The 24677-nt window shown below is 39.1% G+C and overlaps 2 protein-coding genes across 2 annotated transcripts in view; one reads left to right on the plus strand and one right to left on the minus strand.

Moving 5' to 3' along the window:
* Window positions 1–13590, minus strand: part of LOC110830290 (homeobox protein caupolican) — a 125579-nt gene extending 111989 nt beyond the window's left edge. The window contains exon 1 of the mRNA XM_022065012.2: window positions 13034–13590. Coding sequence (XP_021920704.1) covers window positions 13034–13147 — 114 coding nt within the window. The 5' untranslated portion in view covers window positions 13148–13590. The remainder of the gene's footprint in view (window positions 1–13033) is intronic.
* The window catches only part of LOC110830296 (ankyrin repeat domain family member sosondowah), a 369880-nt gene that overhangs the window by 271903 nt on the left and 73300 nt on the right, over window positions 1–24677 (plus strand). The gene's annotated exons all lie outside the window — the stretch shown is intronic.

Raw genomic sequence — 24677 nt, forward strand, 5'->3', positions numbered from 1 at the left:
AACAGGAAGGGCTCTTAAGAGACAGTATGTGTGTACGGAACAACGTAATTTAGTGCTGTGCAAACTTGCGTCGATTTGTGACGATCTGTCATATTAATCGATTAAATTGTATCCGACTCCCTTGCGACCGGCCTCTGTCCCAGTGTCATCAATGATTAATCAATGTATCACGTGTGCTGGGACCTGTCGTGATGATCGTGATGCACGCGCACGTGCGCACACACACGCACTATGAGGTGATGAAACGTGTCCAGTGGCGGATTTACAACAACAGAGAGTATTCAGTTACCGCAAGAAATGGGTTCCTAAGACGGGCTTACGATTTCTAAACGCGTTTGTATAAATATACATCAACTGCGCAAAGTTGAGAATGTATGGAACTTTACCTCAACTTCCTGTACATCTCCGTGGCGTGGTTTTCATCAAACACAGTAAGTAAAGTTTGTCCCACTGTACGCCTTGTAGGCGTTTGGGGTGATTGGAGGTATAGCTCCTCTCTTCCTTGACCTCGGCACTAGATGGGGGTGAGTGGTCAGCATCACGCCCCGGCCGGCTTTACCCCCGGGAAAGGACCCCGGTACCCATTGGACAGGAGGCTGGGTGGGCCCCAGAGCCGGTCTGGACGCAGAGGCTAGAGGAAAAATCCTCTGCCCCCGTCGGGGATCGAACCCCGATCGTCCAGCCCGTAGCTAGTCACTATACTGACTAAGCTATCCCGGCTCTCATTAAACACAGGGATGATGATATTAATGTCAACACTCAACACTAAGATCACTCTATCACAGGCGGTCTCTAGTGGCCATCTGACCTCAGAGGCCAAGGTTCGAATCCAATTTGTGTTGGACAAAGTGTCGGCTCCTCATCATTTCATCGATGATTTATACTCGTCGCCTGATCAGGATCTGGTACAACTGGTTCGATTAACAACACAACACGAAACTGAGCAGTCTCGTCACACTACCGTCATTACAGTTGTAGTATAATGTAAGAGTTCAGACAGCTTTGTTTTCTAATCGCTTTCTTATGAGGAAGTTTGATTTAGAGAAAATCGTCTCACTTTTGCAAATAAAAACCACACCGTCTCCGTTACCTTTGAAGATTCCAGTTATAAATAAGGTATGGAGTCCACTGACCGACACTTCTTGGGGTTCAATGACAGGCGAGAAATTTCTTTACGCACTAGAACGCCTGCTCTCTTTTATGGAATAAAGTTGCTTCGTGGTGTTTACTAAATTATTTGTCCCCGTATTGAGTTTGTGAAATCTTGTATCAGATGTACGTTTATATTTATGTAAGTAAACGAGAAATCTGGCTATTGTTAACCGAAGTGCTCAGAACTGCGTTGTTCAATTATAAAAGTCAGCTACCAATATTCTGTGTGGTTAAGGATACAATCAGTAAATCTAATATTTTTCAGTTTCGTCCTTAGCGGTACCACATAGTCTACTGGACTGGTTCATATTTTGCAGCTACAAATCTATTCTTGCAGTTCTACTTACTCTTCATTAATCGTATAGAGATATGAGTCCATTGCATTTTCTTGCAAATGAAACGCGGGTATAGTCGGCGCAATAGTTTTTGGTCGGTGGAATTTTTAAAGGGAAGGCTAGGAGCGAGTCACTTGTGCTATAGTATAATGCTGACTGCAGCGAGGAGCTTATCGGACTGAACGCCCAAACAAAAGAAATACGCTGACCGTGCCACCTCAGGTACACGGACTAGGCCCGTCCGCCAGCTTCTTCACCGGCCAAAAACTACTGCGCCGACTATACAAGCGAGTAGACCGTTACACACTGCCTCCGCATTATGAGTTTGTTTGATTAACTTCGTGTACATAACGCAGAATATGAGTCGGGATAGCTCAGTCAGTATAGTGAGTAGCTACGGATTTCGATCTCCGACGGGGGCAGAGGATTTTTCCTCTAGCCTCTGCGTCCAGACCGGCTCTGGGGCCCACCCAGCCTCCTCTACAATGGGTACCGGGGTCCTTTCCCGGAGGTAAAGCCGGCCGGGGCGTGATGCTGAACACTCACCCCCATCTAGTGCCGAGGTCAAGGAAGAGAGGAGCTATACCTCCACTCACCCCAAGCGCTTGTATGGCACGTAGTGGGACAAACTTTACTTTTTCACATAACGCAGAATAACAGCTTACCCGAAAAGAGTAAGTTATGATTTTCAAGGAGGCGATGTAGTCAGCTGGGTTTCCGATTGTAAACGCCGCCACCGAATGCTTCGGCACACAGTCTCCGTACTGCCGTAAATTCAGCTGTACAATCCGTCACGACACTTCGGACGCAGTGTCAGCATGCAGAGTGAGATTAAGTTGGGACTGTGAAAATAAAATGATAATGCAGGGAAAAAAAATGGTGGACCATGTCGAGTTGAGTTGGTGAATCCATTGTATCGTGACACAGAACCCTCTATTTAGTACTAAGAGTACCACTCCTTGACCTATGACCTCATTTGAAAAGCTGATAGTCGCTCAGATGATCAAAAGAAATTCGTCGCTTCTAGGGAAATCTGGGCTTTATTACTATGTCTACAAAGTCCGCCATTGGACCCTATCATGAGCTAGATCTATCCATCTCACATATACACATTCTATTTCTTGTAAGATTTGAGATTTTCACATCGGTGAGTATCAAGATTTCTGTCCTCTGGGTTGTTGCGATAATTCGCCCTGATGACGGAGGCAGTATGACCTCAGAAACGTTGATAAACATCTACCAAAATACATAGCTCAACAACCCAGGAGACAGAAATCTTGATTCTATTTCTTGATTGTCGTTTAAATATTATCCTGCTGTCTATGTCTCTGTCTCCCAAATTGACTTCCCTCGAGGTTCTCGTTCAGAATATTTTATGAATTGAAGTACGACCAGACCTCTTGTTCTAGAAACTCAAATATTTGTCCGATCTACAATTCTGGTTTCTTGCATAATATGAAGCTAAATTTAATTGAATGGTGAAATTAATATTTTTTTTACAGAGATTTCGGTATTATCGTTAGGTCTGTTTGCTTTCTGAATACCAATTGGTATTTTTTTTCTTTTATACTTGAACAGGAAGGTGTTTTGATTTATCGGCACTGAGCTTCATTTTTACGGCCGAACTGGAGCTTTCTACGTAACACGTTGGCAGCGAAGAGTCGGTCAACAAATCCGCCGAACCCCGAGACAAGAGTCAATAAGAAGCCAGCCAACCGCACAATTTTGTTACGGTCAAGATAGCTTAAACAATATTAATCAGTGAATGTCTCAGGAATGTAGGATCTGAGGTTTTCTCGGCGATGTGGGTTAATACAGTAGTCTTGTGTCCAGGGAACATTTTATCCTTCTCTCAGGAATGCTTGTAATCACGTTGAAGGCGGAGCGAATACGGGTATTTCTGAAAAGTTTGGCTTGTCATAATGGAATATACAAGGGGTAGGGGTGTTCGGTTTGCGCTCGTCTCTCACACGCAGATCGATATTTGTGGGAACTATACCCCCACTCCCACACAGCACTGGAATTTGTCGCATCGTGACACAAGTCGTGTTAATTCCGACTTGGGGGAATCATGATCTGGATCAAGTCCTAAACTGCGATGGGACGGTGTGTGTGTGTGGGGGGGGGGGGGAGTGTGCGAACCATCATTTGCGGCAGTAATTTATCATGGTATTAATTATACACACGCATACACCTCGGATAGCTAACGATGTCGACCATCAGCAGTCCACTTAATCGATGGTCACTTGGTAGTGTTCGTCCTAATCACCCTCCAGGCACATTGGCTAGATGTCACCAGTGTAGCTTTTTGTTGCTAATGGAAGACCTCATTTTCTGTGCAGTACGAGGAACAGGTACTTTGATTCCAATCTTTGTAATAGTAAACAATGTGGGTTAATTCCAACGGTGTTATTTGCTTTGATGACAGACGTGAGTAGAACTGGGACGATCTGGCCTTACTGAAGACACACATCAATATGTTGATAGTTTCTCAGTTTAATTTTATATTTGTATTTGTGGTTTGATTTTCAATTTGTTCAGCAATTTAACAGACTTAAATTATAGACTGTATCTGTGTTCCACAAACATGGGCTTCCAACAAAACCACAACTACACTCACAAAAACAACAAATCTCATGTCTTATGACATTTTAGGTACACGCTGCAACTAATGTGTCTAAAACTGTGTTAACTGAATGATCAGCTGATTTCCAGCTTTTCTGTAATTCCGTGCTAAGAAAAACCCGCATCTGGGTTCTCAGGCGGTTAAGTACACGCCCTGACACCATATTTATTTCTGATACTTCTTGATATTACTTCTCCGCATTTAGCTATGAGGTGCGATCGGAAAGTTTCAAGACTGCGCGTATAAAAACGCCGTACACTTATCTCAGGTATTAAATTCATCCATCACCCTCGAAGTAGTTCCCCTGGTAGTGTACACAAGGATCCCAGCGCCGCTGCCAAGCCTGGAAGCATCCCTGGAAATCTTTCTTTGTCAGCCTGTCAAGCACCATCTGCGATTCTGCCTGAATCTCTTCTATCGTCTCAAATCTCCTTCCCTTTAGCTGAATTTTCATCTTTGGGAAGAGGAAGAAGTCACACGGAGCTAAGGAGGGTGCGGGATGACGGCCATGGTGTTTGAGGCCAAAAACTGCCGAACTTTGAGGGCGGTGTGCGTTACTCTCTTTCCTTTGGCTTTCCGAACAAAATTTTGTACACTTCTCGATGTGTGTCATATGTGCTGTCATCTTACGTCCTTAATTTAATAATGTTAATAATATTCGGGTAAGAGTAAATATTACTAAGTTCCTCATTATGTATTTTTTCCAACCCACTATTATTTTCTCCTTTAGGTTATATTATAATGTTTAGAGCTTCCACAGCCTCACATTTTATTAATCTCAGATTTATTTTCATGTCACACTCTGTTCTTACTCCAGTTTGTCGTCGCGTGGCATTTGAGATATACTCGGCGTTGAAGATGTTGATCTTACTTCTCCAAGTTGCTGCGCCGTGTAGATACCGACACTTCGGAGAAACATACTTCCTTCGTCTTTAGTCCTGAAACTTTGGTATTTATCTACAAGCCTACTCAGCGTTGTAACCCAGAATATCAACATCAACGCTGATTCGGTTTCCTTTCCTGAGAATGACAATCAGTAAAAGGACATAGGTACGCTACTGTAAGTCTGGGCATAGCCTTTAGCTGCGAGCACATATACAGCGTAAGAACGCAGTTGTAAATGCTGTGCACACAAGGTAATGTATTTTCTTGTATCGATGCCCCTCTAGTCTTGTGTATTCTAATCTTGACACGAAGATTGTGAATGAAACATTTCCCAGTACAACAACGAAATGGTGTCGTGAAAGCAAATGTTAACGGGGGACACTGGTTGCTAATGTTCTGATCGATGACCAAGATAGACGCACAAATGTTCATTAGCCTACCTTTAATCATACGGGACCCGTACTAGTGTCTCAGGAGCCGGGTGTCTTTACTGGCTGTATGTATCACAGCACAACCATATCACGTACATAAATCTTAATACTCAACATGATCTAGGAGGGACGCCAACTCGTAATTCCATATTTTCTCATTTTAAAGAATATCAAAAGAAAATATTTTCTATACTTCGGAAATCTACACTCTAGCTGCATATAATCTATCCGTCCCCATATTCAGTTGGGCTAACATAGAACATTACGTGGCCGGTTTTAGTGAAATTATATATAAATATCTTGTTAGCTAGGACCTCAGAAACGTTGGTAAACATCAACCAGAAGACAGACATGATCGCTATATTGTTTCTTATTTTATAACTCATTGCAGTACGAAATTCTAAAGTGAAATAAAAAGCTGGAATTCTGAGATAAAAGTTTCTCCTTCCACATGCTTTGCACCAGATTTTACAGGATTAAATTCGGGTAAATTCGGAGACAGTTTTAACATGTGCATTGTATTCGGGTGGTTGCACAGCATACTTGGAACCTACTGAATTCAGGAAAGTACTCTAAAAATGTCTGTGGAGGCATTATATTTAGTGGGACATGCCGTACTTGTTATAGGATGTGCTTGATTCGTATAGTGGATGCACTGCGTGGAGAGTGTCTGAGCACGTTTGATTGATCACCGTAGTTCAGTAATAGACAAATTTGCGAATCAGGTATGAGGACCTCTTATGTGACGAAGGGTGGAATTGCTTTTATGATGCCCCATTAATTAGTTTATTAATCTGTTATGTCGTGAATGTTTGTCATGGCTTAACGAGTCATGTAGAACATAAGATAGCCATTACAGAAATGACATTATTCGAATACAACGCCTGTCACGTTGAAATCCACTGTTGTTATATACACTTATATAGACCTATATTTTGCTATTCGTTTAAAAGAAACTGCTGACCTATACAGGAACATACGATATGTGCCCTGTAAAGCTGAAATACATTTCAATAAAACTGAAAATCATCCAAGTGAATAAGCTTAGAAATAGATTAATAATTATTTACAATTTTAGCTTGTAATTCTCACATATTTTACTGTATTGATATTTTCAATACTCAAAGGCCTTGAAGTTAATTTATTGTAGATTTATCATTTCTGGTCTCACCTGCATTACTGTGTTTATTGTACGTATTGTTGCAAACGTAATCACATTACAGATATGAGTACCCCGAGATACCATATTTTGTCCTCTATTTCGCTGAAGAACATTTCAGATGAAACTTGTTGATATTAATAGGATCTAAGTTTTATTTGGTGTGCATTTTCTTTACGAAGTACCGATATCGAGAAAACAATAAAAGTTTGATTTCAGCTTCTTTTAAAGTCTGCACAGAACCAATAGTAATTAAAATTAAAATCTTCTTACAACGTTTATTGTACAGCTGCAACAAATAAAATGTAATCGAAATCCTCCGAGTAATTTCAGAAATGAAACATAGAACTTAACTCTTACCTCCCATAGAAACATTCATTTATGCAAATTTTATTAAAGAAAGCGTAAATAAAGATCCAAAGTATGCTATTAAACGTAGGCTATCGCTTATTAAACGTGAATTTCATTCAGTATATCTGTACCTCAGTAACGAAGGTAAATTTTATCAGCTTGTAAAGGACTGTGCTTCATGGTCTTAGGGTATTCGTACGTTCAGCTGACTGCACCGGAATCCTTTTTAAATACTTATGTTCTTTTCTTCCTGGATATGTAAACTACTTTTTGTCCCTTTTCAGGATAGTGGTAAATATGTATACCACGTTATTTAACATTTTCAATACTACATACGTTTCCGATTTGATTCTCAGAATAAAAAAAAACAAAGTTCCTAAAGGTAAATTCCATTTATAATTGTGATGTGGTATATTTGTTCTGTCCTACTTCTTTAGTTAAGAAAACGGTTGATAATATTATTTATGAATTCTATCCTTCGAAGGTTAAAATAATTCTAGGAGTATGTAGGTTTATTAAGTTAAAATATTATCCTTAACATTCATTAAGATGCTCTTTGTTACAACAATGTTAATACCAAAGCCCACCACTGGACAAAATTCCTCCTAGGACCACAAGTGGCTGTATTCCAAAAGAAGGCTCATGTCTGAGCGACATACAGAATTTATCTGTTAGTTCACGTGTATAAATCACGAATGTATGCACTGCCATAAAATTCATTGCTTTGCGTTCGCGTTGCATGAACCAAGCCGTAATGACCTGTGCTAATGGAATGCAGACACCAAATCAGCTGACGCGGTCAGTAATTTCTCTGCATTCCATCCATATTTCTCGTGTTTCCTTATAATCACGTATGTTCTATCTTACACTATATTTTGATCTTCCCAAAATTAAATCTCGCACATTATTTTGGTTTTCAAGACTAGGCTAAATATGATTTGTAACTGTTGGAAACTAAAATAATATAAAATATTTTGTCTAAAACATGTCCCTGACAACTTTCAACTTTTCATGATTTAATTTAACGTAATACATGCGATTTCTGTCATTGTGTCTATGTTCCTTGTTTCTGTTCAACGCTGTGGTGTCTAACAAGCAGTCACTGGAGATTTTATGTCAGGCCTGTTAAGGGAATTTAATACGTTTAAATGGCTACCAGCTGTGGAACACACACGCTAGGGTCATGGACAGGGGTTGCAATCCCTGTAAACGTAACTTAAGGTAGAAATGAGATAGTATAGCTGCTACATACAACAAACTTATAAACAAAACATCTGCCTAAACGACAATAACATTTTTCTTAATAACCCCATTTTTAATGCACTCCAGTACCTTGACCCCAACCCTGACAAACCACCTTTCACCCACTTACACCGCAGTCAATAACGAACCTCGTTCCGAGATGGTAACACTTCTGGATCTCTTCTCTGAACACATCTGAACCGATTGCTATTTCATATATGGTATGTTTATTTGCTATTATTTATTATTTTAGTTCATTTTGTTTTCTATATTCAATCATATTTCATTAATATTTTCGAATCTTTTACTTCACAGACTGGTATAAACATCAATAACACCACCTCAACAATAATGTTATATTAATAATATCTAGACACAACTTCCATAAAATATACTGAGAAAGATGATAAAATTGTAAAAACTATAAATAATTGTAATTTGAGTTTAAAAGTTTATAATTTACACCTGATGACGGTTTGATAAACCGAAACATGTTGTGAATGTTCCGATGTAAATCGAATGCTCGATATGGAACATAAGATGATATTTTAATCATTTTAATTATCTTATCTTACTATTTTATTGTGATTTGACGGTAAACAAATATAATAATTATTTTAAGGTAGAAAACCTAAAAAAACAATGTAATGTTTTACATGGCAAAACTCGTTGTCATATGTCATTGATATTAAATTAGTCTGAATATTATACTGGTATTGCCCTATTTCCATTTCCTCATGGACCACAACCAAACAATCAGGTCAAATAAAACACGTAGAACATATCCCTTATTCATGTACTGCTTATCATTTACCGTTACCACGTTACTTCCTCGGAGAAATGGCGAAAGATTTCCTGAGAATCAGGGAAGCGAAGGTAAATTTACTAGACTTACAGCAGAAAATATTCATAAATTAAAGAACCTATGAACAGTAAAAAAGTAAAGTTTGTCCCACTATACGCCATGTAGGCGTTTGGGGTGAGTGGAGGTATAGCTCCTCTCTTCCTTGACCTCGGCACTAGATGGGGGTGAGTGGTCAGCATCACGCCCCGGCCGGCTTTACCCCCGGGAAAGGACCCCGGTACCCATTGTAGAGGAGGCTGGGTGGGCCCCAGAGCCGGTCTGGACGCAGACGCTAGAGGAAAAATCCTCTGCCTCCGTCGGGGATTGAACCCCGGTCGTCCAGCCCGTAGCTAGTCACTATACTGACTGAGCTGACGAAAATTATTAATGTAGTCCTAAACAAATAAAGATATGGGACGTCGTGTTCATAAGATAAGCAATGAGTAAGCACACAACATTATAAACGGAAATCCTGAAGGAAAGAAATTACTTTGGGCACACAGATAAACATATAGGATATTATTAAAAAGAAACTCAATAAATATGTCGAGGGCGTGTGGATTTAATTCATGATATATAGAATAGGGCCTAGTTACGGTCTTCTATAAGGAGGAAAGTAAACATTCATATTTTTAAGTGCACTTAGTTACAGTCTTTGCCATGAGAGGCTGGGTCAAGATTGATATCCCAGACTAAGGAATTTTGGAGACAATTCAGTGTTCAGTGAAGCTAAGACCGTTCGCCTGAAGGCACTGTCTTCGGGCCCGGCTACTTCCGAGCTAAGGAATCAGTGTATTCATGAATGTTAAATGCGACACTGAATATAACAATGGTACGCGTGTGTCGCTAGGTTACAGTAAATCCGTTGTGCTGTGTCGGTATTGTTCGCGCAGGAGGAGCATTGCATTTTAGAAAAAGCTGCTGTTCGCAGACATGTCACTGAGCCCAGTTATTATAATACATGCCGAGTGTATGCAAACGAAGGCAAATATGCGAAATTTCGACGAGAAAAACAGATAAAGGGTAATTCAAGTTCACAAAACACGCCTGTAGTACGATAGAAGTAAAGGGAAACAGTGGTATTAAAAGAATATATGAACGATTCATAAAAAATGTCTTCTTTTATATAACAAAAACGACATGGTCTGACGCATCAGCAGGTCAGTATTTTTAAAATTTCAAATTGGAAACGGAACAGTTTAAAGTAATTAATGTTAATGGTGATGAAGAAAAAGTTAGTGGTTATAGCCATAACAGTCGCGCATTTTTGGCGCACTCATTTTAAATAATGTTTGGTTGGAAATAAATTACGAAAGATAGGCATCTTCGTACTCCCCGCCGTGAGAACCACAAACCCTACTTAAAATAAGCCTTTTCATGCTGATTTCTATTTAATGAAAGCTTCTTCTGTTAATAGACCTTAGATTTTGATGCTGACGTACACTTTATGTTCTTGGAGAGCAAATTGTTAGCTTTATCCGTTGAGAGATGGCTGGATATGTTTCTATCATCAAAGGCGTCCAGACAGACACGCGTTCTTGCAAGAGAAATAACTAGTGCGTAATATGGGAAGGTGTTCCATCTCTTGAGGTTAAAAATACTGATTCGGAATACGTTATAACAATGTGCTTAATCGTACAATTTAAGCAGTGTGTACAGCAGTAACAAAAGTTTGTCCGCGTTTTAAGTACAAAAAATTTGTTTAGGCCTTTCAGTCTATTAGCAAGAATATTTGCAAACGGAATATCCATTTACTCCACATTATTCCATGGCAGAAGAACATGTCTACAAGTGTTTGTTGGAGGGAAGAACTTTGAGTGATTAAAATATGAAAGAATATAATCTGAGGTAATTTAACTTTAAGAACATAGAATGTACTTAGTTGGAATTTCAGTTTCTCACATCGGTGAGGAAAAGGATGGCTGTCTTCTGGAAAGTCTCCTCGTGTGGTATGGCAGACATTTACCGAAGTATCAGAGGTCCTTGCTGCCTCCATCATCGGGGCGAATCATAACATTCCAAAATACAACCATCTTTAGAGTATTTGTGGTTTCAGCTTAAAAATCGCTAATTAAAAATATGTAGTTCTCGTGAAACGCCAAAAATATTCAATAAATCAAATAACATAACATTAATGGTATCACTGGTAACGCGTACCAACTTCTGTCTTGTCGTGTGTGCGTGTGTCAAGGACTAAGAAACGTTTGGTCCGAGCTGATATTGCTGGCCATGAGATATCCCAAGTTCAGTAAACGCAAACAGCTTCATTAACATATATATACCAAGTAGGACGGGCCTATTATACGAAACATTTATCATTACTTTACTCAGACACATAGAGTGTAATAATTATAAATACCCATTATGTCTTTAAGATATTAAGTAGAACAGTGTTATAAATACACTTTTTAACCAAGTTCTTAAGACGTTTGTTTACTATATTTCTTATTTGCGATTCATTTGACTATTCTGTCAATAAATAAATCACAAACAAATAAATATTCTAAACAAATATTATTTAGTAAATATGCATCATTAAGAGAAGCCATTGCTAGTGAAGAACTATTGCCATGGAAATACACGTCATATTATATACAATTGTGTTATTAATATTCAATGCTGCACTAAAATATAATCGCAGTTGTCATGTAAATAACCGGCATGAACCTATTATATAGGATTGTCTCATAAGTAATCATTATTGTAGCTAATGTTAAGTAGAATTATTTTCTAAATTTCCATTATTACAACTGACTGTAAGTGACACGTTTTAGTAGATTATTTCTCTCCTCCAAATACTGCAGCCAGGCTTTGATTATTCTTATAAATATTCATTCGGAATGAACAATTCAGTAACTTTTATGTAACGTTGTTTCCAGTATCGACAGTAGGATCGAACATGGGACGGTAGAGTGATGACACTCGCTGCACTCCAGAATGCTGATAATTCAGTGAAAGTAAGTAATTAGAGAGTTTAAGAAGAAATATGAACCGAATGATTAAGGAATATAAACACCAAGAAACAGAGCATCAGTGAAATTTTCGTGTTTGAATAATGTAAATGTTTAACATAAATGTAAATATTAATGTTATGAAGGTAATGTCTCTATATTCAATTCATACAATTTAAAGTTACAGTTCTCAGTTTTTTAATATGCGTACTCTTTCTGAACTCGAAATGAATAAGAACTTCGGTAATGCGATGATAAGAAATGATGAGGACTTTAAATTATGTTGAAAACAGAAACCCTACTCTTAATTTAAAACAACAAATTACAGTAATAATTAATATTCACAGTGCGGTTATGACTGAGGAATTTAACACGTGTAAATATCACGCACCTACCAAAATGTGATTTTTATAGCAAGTTTATTTTAATGTAGCCTACAGTCAAGTATTGCAAATATCAGTTACGTATTACAAGTGTATATATAACTTTTTTCACACATTATAGTTTACTACAGTCTACATTTAGAAGATGGCTATTTTCCGAAATGTTGCGCTCTGTAATATGGTAGAAACTGACCGCCGTTTAAGAGGTGCTTACCGCCTTCATCATCAGGATGCAATATTCCAGAAGGTAGCTATAGTCATGTTTGTCGCCGTGAGAACATGAAATCTCACCACAGTTTCAATTAGTTTATACAAACGAGAATTTGTATGACTAGCCCACACACACACACGTCTCAAATTGCCGTCAAAAAGAAACCCTTCAATTACCTTAGTCAATCAATAAAAAACTCAATCGTGTCTTGAGTTCGCCTAATACCAGATTTACGCGGTCCGTGGCTTTTTTATAACTATCTATAATAGTGCTGTTTTCTTACTATATAATATTAATTCTTTAACTAGAATTCCACTGTGTACATCCGCTGTCGTATATTTATTAATTCTACAACTTTAGCACAATTGTTCTCCTGAAAGTTACCTCTTTGTAAATAATAAGCTACTTTCTACCCAAACGTTGGTAGCCCAACCTCCTCGTTCAGACTGTGGCAGTAACTTACCTCTTCAGCCTGGTGAAGATATTCCCCATGTCCTTCTCCGACATTGTCTTCTTGTGCACAGTTCATCAGAAGCGGGGTCACGTGGTGTTCCCAGGAGTCCTCTCCCATCTCCATGGTAACACTTTATTTTTGTAACGTCAACACTCGTCGGTTTAGTTCTTTTCCAGTTTCAAAACAAATCCGTTTTAATTCACTTACTATAATTTAATGGCTCGTTACCAAATTCCAGACATGAGACTTTTACCCCCACAATATTTGGCGGGGGTGAAGGGTGGATGCGATAAAATGAGACAAAAATCAGAACTTGTTGCACCACGAAGATATTCACTCGATAACTAGAACAATGGTGAGGTGGGATGTGATTGTTAGCTGTTCAGCTGACGCCGTATCGACTGTTGGTGGACGATGAACAAGGTTTTCACAGCGGTGTGCGGCGGCGGCGGTGGTGATGGAGGGAGAGAGAGAGAGGGAGAGAGATAGAGAGAGAGAACGCTTGTAACAGCACGACGCAACTTCCGCCACGACCGAGCCGTGTTTGGTGGTTCACTCGCTGAACTGACGCCCTGCCTCGATGTGGTGTCGAACTATAAGCCGTTGGAAATAACTATGAAATAGACATAACAGGTAGCCATGGAGTGCTGCTCTCCTATTGGTTGGCCGCTGGGAAGCTCACCCTAACAGATTTCAATTTCTAAATGCACTTAGTGCGACAGTCTAGAAGTCATTTGCAGTGCAGTCGTCATGAATGTAGGCGAAGGCGACAGCTATTTCGGTGGGCCATGGGCCGTGGTCTTCAGTTATGTGGTACTCAGTTCAGTGGAAAACAAGCCAAGGCCATAGCTCATGTACCACCGAAGAAGCTGCTCAGTGAGAATGTTGTGTGTGACGGGTCTTCTGGATCCTCTCCATAACGTAAAGAATTATTCTGATAAGCACGTGCAATACGAAGCGAAGCCAGAACCCAGAAGACCACAGTCCTGACCCTTAAATCCGACTGTCGAACACTTGAAAAACGTTGCGTCTACCTACGGGGTATCCTCGAGCAGTGTGGTCCAATGAAGGAATGTAAATCCATGAAACGTCACTCCATACGACAGAAACAAGGAAAAGAACAATATTGGTATATATATGAATTAAATTTTTTCTTCTAAAAATTTTAATTAAATCTACATACCTATTTATTCGCCTCATGTGAGTTATTTCTGAACATAAGAGAATTATTTAATTTTTGTTAACATCACCTTAAGCCTTGACTTGATCTTTTCTTTGGAATATATAGTCCTAAGCGCGTGGACTATATTTAACTTCATGTGCATAACACGTCGATTTGTAACAAAACTTACACGTAGTGGGTTTGTCTGAAAAAACCCGCAAAGTTTTCCTCCCAAATATCATAATTTAATTGATGTGTGTGCGTTATGTATCGAGTTGCATCGAGATCGCTGTTAAAACATGTGACGAAATTAATTTTTAATAGACAGCATTGAGACCTCCCCCTTCCTGTCTCCCGTTTACAGGGTGCCGTGTGCAGGTACGTGGACGGAATGTCGCATTTGTAATTAACTGTCTAGTGGCAGTGGAGCGGAGACGAAGAAGTTTGAGTGAGTCGGTGCAGGAAGTACTCCAGCGCCGTGGCAGTACGTAGGTCGCCTTCTATCCCCGTCTGCTGCATCACGCTAACTTAACCAGACGAAATTAAACCTTACTGCTACCTAGCCACTGCTGGTTGGTGACCACTGGCGTCGGAGGAAATGTTAATGGCAGTGGTCGGGGAAATGAATCATGAAGGTGGGTGGGGTTTGGTGTCATCCTGCTCTTGTAAGAGACTTGCCAGTAATCGAATAACCATGTTCTTCACTTTAAAACGAAATAGAATGTTTTAAACCTTCACTTCCCTTGCCAAATTAAAGGGTTGTGGTGGACAAGACAGAAGGCGGTAACGTGGCCGAAGGACTGCGGTTCACGCAGGTGTCGAGGAAATACTTTTACGGCAGCGATTGATTTCAAACTTTGGTACAGTTGGATGGATAAGTTATGTGACGAGTCGAGCCAGTTGCATATGTTGGACCGACGATAGTCCGTATCGTGGAAATAAAGCTCCATGTATTCTTTCCCTCGGCACAAAACATATTGCATCTGGTTGAATGTATAATGCAGAAATAATGTCGCCTGAAATATATACGACTCTCAGTTTTTAGTCTGTCCGTCTATCACGGTAAATACCAAACTGTTAAGCGTACTGCAACAGTTTATGCATCTGGGACACGGCTCTGATACGCATGTTATGCAAGTTAAAATAACTATGCCATGTGAGTGAGTAAACCACAAAGAAGAAACGCAATTGAGTTGTTTTCGTGACGCTGTAGAAAAACTTTCAAGTCCGTGTAAGTATTTTCTTCACCGAAAGGGTAAAGTGCATTTGATAATTGGAGTTTGAAAGCTGGGAGATATAATTATTTCCCTTCACCTGTTAAATTTCTTGCATATATTGCATTTAAACCTGGCAGAGAATAAAAATGCATGGAATGACATAGCAACGGGACGGTAATGTTTGCGGACGATATCAATGGAAAATGTGTCATAGTGTAGACGTACGGAGCGAGAAGTTAGTCGCTCATTTGTATCTCGTACGATACTGAATTATATCGATAGTAAATCTTCACTGCATTGAAGTCTTTTATTTTTGTACTTACTCCACTGTATTCCATCTTGATTAATGTTCAACAATCTCATAGATGTGGGTTCATGATCTCTTTCATCACGTCCCCGTCTGCTTTTACCCACGACCTTATTCTTCCTCAAAAAACGTTACTTTATTTTTCCCAAAGAACGTACACTATGGTGCATAGTTCTTCTCCCGAAGCTTAGTCCCTCAGCTAGTCAAAAATTCCTTGCCATTTATGAAACAGAAAAGTTCATTACCGTATTTACAATATCCCGCCGTGGTCCTTATTCTAGATCGGATGAATTCAGTCCACACACTACTTCTTCAGAAATAATTTTGATATTATTTTTCCATCTATGCCTATGTCTTCCAAGTGATCTGTTTCCTTGATGTTTTCCTAGTCGACGTTTCTGTAGTTTCTTATCTTCTTCATGTTTGCTATGAGACTTGTACATCTCATCTTCCTGGATGCTATTATCCTTATAATACGTGGTGGGTACAATTTTATGAATTGTTAAAAAATAGAGTGTTAATTACTCAGTTGCAGCGTTACAGGTGTTAAAAGACCTTCAGAAAATGTATTTTTATATGTGACCGAACGTCGTCTCATTTCGTCTCCACATTGTAATCTAACAGCATAATGAGGTGACTGTACACCAACTAGCAATTGCAAAGAAGTGGGGCTTGCGGGGGGGGTGGGTGGGGGGGTTGTTACGTAGATTACAGGAACTGTCTGTTGTATTAGCCACTTGACGTCTTTTGCAATTCCGGTGTGGAGACTTCACTCTCCATTATGATGGCGAAGTGACTTGGGTAAGAAAACATGAAAAAACCCTTTGAGTGTAACGTAATGGATTTTATGACCTACACTGAATGTCAGACAAGCTGTCAGTCTAACTTACACATCTGTACTAAGAAGCGTGTGGGAAAGACGAGAGTTTTTGAAATTCTGTTACTGCTATAATTCTTAGAACTTCTGTAGAATTCATGGCCCGAAACAGAATAATGGGTTCATTATTTTATGAACTACTTTGCCTTAGATTTTATAACATGTCTAAAATTTAAAAAAAAAGCAAATACTGCTATAAGAATTGACTTTGTTGATCCTATGGAGCGATACGTGGCTCATATCGGGAAATTATTTAGCGTTTGGAGTTGGAACTGCAGTTTCAGCTGGGATCCGGAAAGTGACAGTTTCGTTTAACTTTATCACTAAACACACTGTAGAAGGAAACAAAATTATTTACAACATAGCACACTCTCACTTTGTCTGTCGTGTAATACACAATTAAAATTCATGTGCAAAATTTTGCATACTTAGAACAACAGCAATATCATTTACCTTAATAGCTAACTACTTCATCAATTAACTGGCGTAAGTTTTTAGTTACTCTGCTGTTATGAAACACGATGGTTCATTACCATGTTCACAAGAGTTCATCCCTTGAGTCAAGAAACAATTGAATTTTATCCACAGTCACACTAGTAATTTTAACACTACTCACATCAACGTTGTCATCTCTAAAGAGAGAACTCTCCTTAAACGGTTTTGACAAAAATTGCGTACATGCCCCGTTTATTTCGCCCTTCTTGATATGGCCACCCGGATCTACTACTAGTAGAACGCAAGATTTGAAGTTTTCTCGGCCGTGCGTTCGAAGATGGCTCTGTTCTGGGTTGTAGCGCCGTGTAGTCTGGTAGAAGTTAATCGATGTTTTCTTCCTCCATCATCAGGGCGATAAGCCCTGATGATGGAGGCAGGAAGGACCTCGGAAACATTGGTAAAGTTCTTTCAAAATACATGGCGCTACAACCCAGAGCAGAGCCATCTTAGTACTAGGTTCTTGTTTGAGGTATATTATTTATGTTCTCATCTTGACAAAAAATGCTTAATCAATAATTTGGTGTTATTAGTAACTAAACTATTTCAATGGAACATATTCCTTCTTCGAAAGTACTTCAGCTAGTCAAATAATTAAGCTTAGTTGTATTAATATATTGTAATGTATCACCCTATGAGTAAGAACACAAAACCTTTTTTTGTAGACAAGTGTCGTTTCCTTTATTGTTTAAATAACTGCGCAAATAACTTTTTCCTAATCACGCGAGTATAATGAAGCCATCTCAGGGACGCCGGGGTCTTTTTATCCTCAAATGTGAAATTGATCACTCAACAGCTTCAACTATTGTCGACGTGCAGAATACGTGGAACTCCACCTTCATATCACACGCCTGCAAGGTGTATTCTTTCTTTATAGGGATTTAATTCGCACTTAAATGTTGGACTTGAGTATTTCTTGAAGATGTTTATCAAGAATGCTAATTACTCGTAGTGGATTTACTTGTATACTTAGCTTGGAAAGTTGTCCAGACAGGAAACTTCTAACTGGAAACTGATAACACTTCTCCAGGAAAGGAAGCTCGGAGATACTGTTTATTGTCGTTCATATATTGTGAAATAAATATTTACAAATACAGAATAAAACTGGCAGATTTTGTGTTTGGAAGAGAAGCACCGATAATGAAATCTTTGCACGATCATTATCTATGGGTCGTTTTTATACACTTGCAACTTTCATAAGAGGCACATACATAATTTACGCAGTGTACATGACATAAATATAGGGGTCATTAGCCCTTTGTAGCCCAATGGTAAGTCTATGTACTACCTGTTTGAATTAATATTTATTATTTTACCAAAAGTGTGTACTTATGGATGTGGTATACTTCTCATTGTAAGCAGTGATTTTTCCAGTCGATTTTTGTAGTGGTGGTAGTCTGTGTTTCTTTTGAGGTAAGAATTTAAATGGCCTTCGACTGTAAAGGTTCATTATTATTAAACGACACTATTTCGACTGCATGTGTTATGTAACTGAGAATGGTAGAATGGTTTGTTAATTGTTATTGGAAAATGACGAAGAGGGAGGTGGCCTTTAAGTAAAGTAAAGTAAAGTTTGTCCCACTATACGCCATGTAGGCGTTTGGGGTGAGAGGAGGTATAGCTCCTCTCTTCCTTGACCCCGGCACTAGATGGAGGTGAGTGGTCAGCATCACGCCCCGGCCGGCTTTACCCCCGGGAAAGGACCCCGGTACCCATTGTAGAGGAGGCTGGGTGGGCCCCAGAGCCGGTCTGGACGCAGAGGCTAGAGGAAAAATCCTCTGCCCCCGTCGGGGATCGAACCCCGGTCGTCCAGCCCGTAGCTAGTCACTATACTGACTGAGCTATCCCGGCTCATAGGGAGGTGGCCTTTAGCCATTTTAATTTACGTACCGTCCAGTATTAGCTGGAGCAACTGAGTAGCATCATACCACAAGCATCTTGCAGTAAACGAACATCGAACCCAAAGAAGTGTTCAGAATTACAAAGAAGGGGTTTGAGCTTTATAGTTTGGTCCACCTTCACACCGTTTGTTTTATGCGGGGCAACAGAACCATTTTCACAATGTGAATTAGTTCTTGCTATTTGTCGGAGGGAGTTGATTGTAAATATTGGCGTTCGGAAACATGCAGGGTCGGACCGGATGACGAAGTGTTTAGGTTAACTGCGAGAGTCACGGCAATAAACAGCATCCGATAATTAAATGCAGATCGTGCGGTCATAACCCCGACGCAATATTGCGGCCGATGTAATGCTCCATGTGTAACGTGCTCCTACATTGGGATCTTTTACACATTTGGTTGTTAGTCGGTTCTTTGCTTCCATATTTATCCTTTCGAAATGTGTACGTGTACTAAGTTAAACAGCAGTACGTCGTTGAAGTGTATCGTATTCGTAACATTTAGTCGCTAATGTAGTTGCAGCCAGTAGCGGTCACTATCTTTAGAGCAAGCCCTTGTAGCTATCTCTGGTTTATTTACCAACGTTTTTAATTGTCTGTAGTTTATAGCACACCCATCGAGTTTCGTCATGATTCAAGAATAATGATCAGGAAGGCACGTAGAACGAATCACAGATTAATTTCATGTACTGCCCTGGAATTTTCCTGCAGGGACTGAGATAAACATGAACTACCTGAGTCAAAACAGCCGGTATCCCAATTTTCTTTGCGTTTTTGTGTCTTTTCATCTTTCCCCAGTTTATTTTGTCTTTCTAGTTCCTTTCTATCTTCCTCCATCTATCTCTCTTCCTTCTTTTTGTCTTAATTTTTTTTCCCATGCTTTTGTTAATCCCTTGGTATTTCCTTCCTCCCTCCCTCTCTTCCTTCCTTCCTTCCTTCCTCCCTTCCTCACTCCCTTCTTTCCTTGTCATTTTCCCTGTGTTCTTTTTCTGTCCTTATTCTGTTGTTTTGTTCAATTATTTTTCAATTTTGCCCTTTTTATTTATTATTCAACTTACTTTTATCTTCATCCTTTCAATTCTCCCTTGGCCCTGATATAGTAGACAGAACTTTTCTCCGAGACGGCAGGATCGACCCTAAAGAGGAGACGAAAAAGTTCTCACATCGTCAGGATCGATCCTGAAGAAGGAAGACGACTTTCATGGAGGAGACGGAAATTTAGTTCGAAACGCCAGGCTTTTCTTTGAAAATGGAGAGAGAATTTTCTACGAAGCAACTGTTGCTCCTGAAGACAGAGGAAGGAAGTTTCTCCGAAACGTCTGCAGCTTTTATCATTCCGACAATGATCAGATAGGATTTATGTTAAAAGAATTAATAAAAAATTATGGATTTATCTGAGCTGTGATTCACCGGGGGGAAAAAAAACCTTGAGGAAATCGTAATCCATTGCATAACCTTAAAATAAATTTGGGGCATCCTGCTACTGTCGCTGACAAGCTGAATGCCCCGTCTGCACACGCAACTTCATATAATTACAGGCATTATGTTACGCAAGCACAACCAAGCAAAGCCATGTTAGACGATATGAGTTCTCTTTGTGTATAATAAATCTCATCATTTCTCACAGCGCGAAATGCGTCGGGCACCACGGAGAAACTTTTTAACCGACCTGGTACGAAACCAGTGAACCATTCATAAATGTCGGTAATTATATGTTGCACTTACGCTGGGGAAAAATCAAGAAAGAAAATATCATGTAAAAGCACCGCAGTAAATTGTTTCCTGCCCCAGTCAATTAAGAAAGAGTGTGAAGCTTCTAGGCTTATAATGCAATATTATTCTTTATAGTCGTACTGAGAGATCTCCAGCACACACACTATTTTTATTATTATGACTTTATTTTTAATCCTTAATTATCTTTTTACGGTGGTTCGTGTGTCTATTTTTTTAATCATCAGTCTTCGACCGTATCTTCACTAACTGGAGGTTAACTGTATGGAATAATGAATTAAAGTAAAATTATAGGTTGAGTAAACGTAGTTTTCCGGTGGTTTATTTACTGAACATTACCAAGTTTAAACGCTTTCTGAGATGCAACTAGTCGCTTAATCAAAAGTAGCGTGATATTCTATACGCCATTATCATTATTTTATGGCTTCTTTTGGTGTTGCGTTTATTCAATACTATAGCACACATGCGTTTATATGCGAGAATCGGTCTGAGGCACAAAGGCCATGTGGTCATATATGGTACGACTAACTGTTCTAAATAACCTCTAACAAGGAACCGTAAAATTTTCGCTTTCCAGGCGGTTTCATTATGGCATCTTCAGGTTGTAGTGTAGTATTCTGAAAAAAAAATAGACGTTTTGAAACAACCTGTTGCCTTTACCTTCTATATAAAACATATTACCTAATAGCGTGTGATAATAGATAACACTCTATCATTCGAATATAGACAAATAGGCGTATGCTATTTCCTTTTTATTTGTGATGGAAGACTATTTCAACTATCGAGAAATAACAAATCTAAAACTTCTTGACGATGGTGAAGAGTCAATTGAATAAAAATTTACTTGGATATTATCCATCGTCTAGTAATAAAACGTAAACAACGTAAAACGACGTTTCGGAGATGGGGCTCTATCTCCGTCTTCAGGTTCCTACTCAGTTGGGCCCACTAGATAGAGCTAATCCCTATCTCCGAAACGTCGTTTTACGTTTTTTTACGTTTTATTACTAGACGATGGATAATATCCAAGTAAATGTTTATTCAATTATCGAGAAATAAGTATAATATAAGACAGAGTTTTGTATCTACGTATCTATCGTATATGTGTGTATAACGTATAAACTGTGAATTCAAGATTATAGAACTAGACTGTTTTGTATATAATTATTTCAATTTGTCACTAGGATAAGGATCATCCTCGGATTGAATTTCAAAAATACAGAAAAGTTTGATATGAAGTGTAGTTACTAATGTATTCAAGTCGTGGACAACCAATAAGGGGTTGTTTAATTACATAGGTTATGGCAATTTTTGGTTTATTTATACCATAAATATGTTATCTATATGTGAAATAGAGGTTAAGTTCGACAGATGCTAGACGAAATTAAATTACCCGACTACTTTGAATGTGGGCCCAATACGAAATTGTACAGAGTGCCACGTTTTCTACGCACTATGGAACCCTGGGCTTAATCCCGAGTGTCTTCGAGCGAGGTACGTGGTGGACGAAATGCGAATGGAGCAGGATTTCCCACATTTATTTGGTTTTCTCCTGATAATCATAATTCAATCGTTGCTCCATCTTCATTCATCACAACCCCATGAACAAGCAACACACACTATACCCTCAGTTCTAAGACAGGGGGTTTCCTCTATGACCCGGCATTTGGCTGGTCTCAGAATAAACGTAGTTAGTCTTGTTGAGTAATTTCGCAGAAAAAAAGATACACAACTTTCCGATTTAAGCGTCGGTTTTTTGTATAGTTCGTGTGAGTGGCCGGCATATTTGTCAGTCGCACTGTTGAAGGATGTGTAGGCATCCGAACAGTGACATCGTGGGAGTAGAAAGGTAGGAAAAACTAATGTTGTTGTACACGGAGTCTGCTGCAATCAACATTTCCTCATCGGCATTATATTAGAAGTAGAATGATGTTAACCAGATAAAACAGAACGCCGATAAGGCCATGTTCTCCGCACCGTCAATCCATGTGAAATATTCCTCCCTCCCTCATACATTAGCCTTCCGGTTCAGTTCTTAACCGCACGTACGTAGACAAAATTTGCCGAGTCTGTTTGGCCTTTTGTAATAACTACGCTCTAAATTAACATTCGTGATGTGATTTGGAACTTACGGCCCCTACTTAAAATATAGGTTAGTTGACATTCAGAGGAGTGAAAGATCCCTTTTTCTCTAAAAAATTTGTAAACATTTACATAGTGTTGGTTTTCAGGGATGTCGCTTTGTAGTATTTTGGCTGAAGGCTATATTACTTGTTGAAGAAACAGACTGCCTTAATCATTAGCCCTGAAGACAGAGAAATATTTTCCATCGAAACATTGGTTTACATCCTACACTGAGAAACGCCGGTTCCTTAAATGTTAGCTGTTTGTACTTTCCTTCATCTGCCCTTCTTTATTTCGTTCTTCCGTCCTGATTTTCTTTCATTCCCTTCTTTATCTTACTCCCGTTTTCAACTCTTGTGCTGTTTCCTTCTATGTTGTTCGTCCCAGACTTGTTCTAGAATCAAGCTGTTGTTCAGGAAAGTGCACAGTTATATTTACACACTAGATGGAGTCCCACTGCTATCTCAATGTTCTAATAATGTTTTATGTTCTTTTAAATAGCGTCAGTTAGAGTTAAGGGGGTTGTAAAAAGAACCGTTCATTGTTTTTGCCTGCCCATAACACGTAGACAAGCACTGACCAGGAAACTCTGAAAAATTTAAGTGCTATAATTCCGCTGAATACGATCTTTTCAGTGCTGCAACTAGCATCTTAATAATTTTATAACGTAGCATTGTCTTGTCCAAAAACATCTGTCGCTTCAAATTTGGTGTACCTTTCTGTAGTGTATTAGGCAACTCACATATTTTCCACGTATCCTTGTGTTTGTACGTCGTTTTGTACTAAATGTTTTATACTGACCTCTTGAAGTTAAAATAAAATTTCCTCTGTTCTAATATTTCTATAGTATCTCTTAATTTTCATCACTGTAAAGTAATAAACATTTAGCTTTAAAAAAATACAGGAATGATATAGTTTCAGTGACACAGGATAAGTACGAAATGGGCGGAAAATATAGTACTCATAGAAATATTGATGTAGGGTTTGATTGAAAAATGTAAGGGGAAGAAGTAACGCGATAAATAATGGAGTATATGGGAGAAGAATATTGAAACAGTCTTACAAAATATGACGCAAATTTGTGGACTGGCTGGCTTCTCTTTACTCTGGATATAATCCACATTGTAACGACTAATTAGCTTCCACAAAAGGAGAGAATATATTGACCAACTGAGGAACTATCAGTTGCTGCAGACTCTGTACCATGGAATTAATTAAAAGGAGTAGTTATATTGGTACTTGTTTAAATTAAGGTGGTTCATCAGTTCATTACTAAGGTTACAGTAGTTTTGAACTGGATAGGATCTACAGTAAATCCTAATACGGGAGATGTAAGATGTGTAAGCGGAAAATCGAGGCAGTCGTGGGAGTACACAAAGAACAACAAGTTTTAAGCCGCATGATTTGAAAGAATGGGCTGGGGCTCCAGTTTCCGGCAGAAACAGAGCATTGTCTTGACGATGTTAAGTGTTTCAGTTTCCTGCTCCTTCCGTGGATCTACATAATTGTAATGATGTTCGGTATCCAACCCCTTGACTTGCGTCCCTTTCCCCACTCTCATATGCCATATCTCCTTATGGACTGCATTGATATTCGTGTCTATTTCGTTCCAATGCTCCAGTGATATCCTTGACGAAGCAGGGAATTTTATTCAAAGGCAAACGCCATCTTTTGAATTGGAATTTCCGTGGTGATATAATTTCCTGAAGAGACTTGACGTTTTGCATCGCCAAAACGGCATATGAACAAGCTCATATATGGTAGAATTATCTATCTGTGCGTCACGTTGACTTTACCGTAACATTTTTGTCAGGGTATACGATATAAAACTATTTCACTTAAATAA

Source organism: Zootermopsis nevadensis, unplaced genomic scaffold (assembly GCF_977971745.1).
Source record: "Zootermopsis nevadensis isolate Lab colony 2312 unplaced genomic scaffold, Znev_1.0 Znev_ptg000010l, whole genome shotgun sequence".
Lineage (NCBI taxonomy): Eukaryota > Metazoa > Arthropoda > Insecta > Blattodea > Termopsidae > Zootermopsis > Zootermopsis nevadensis.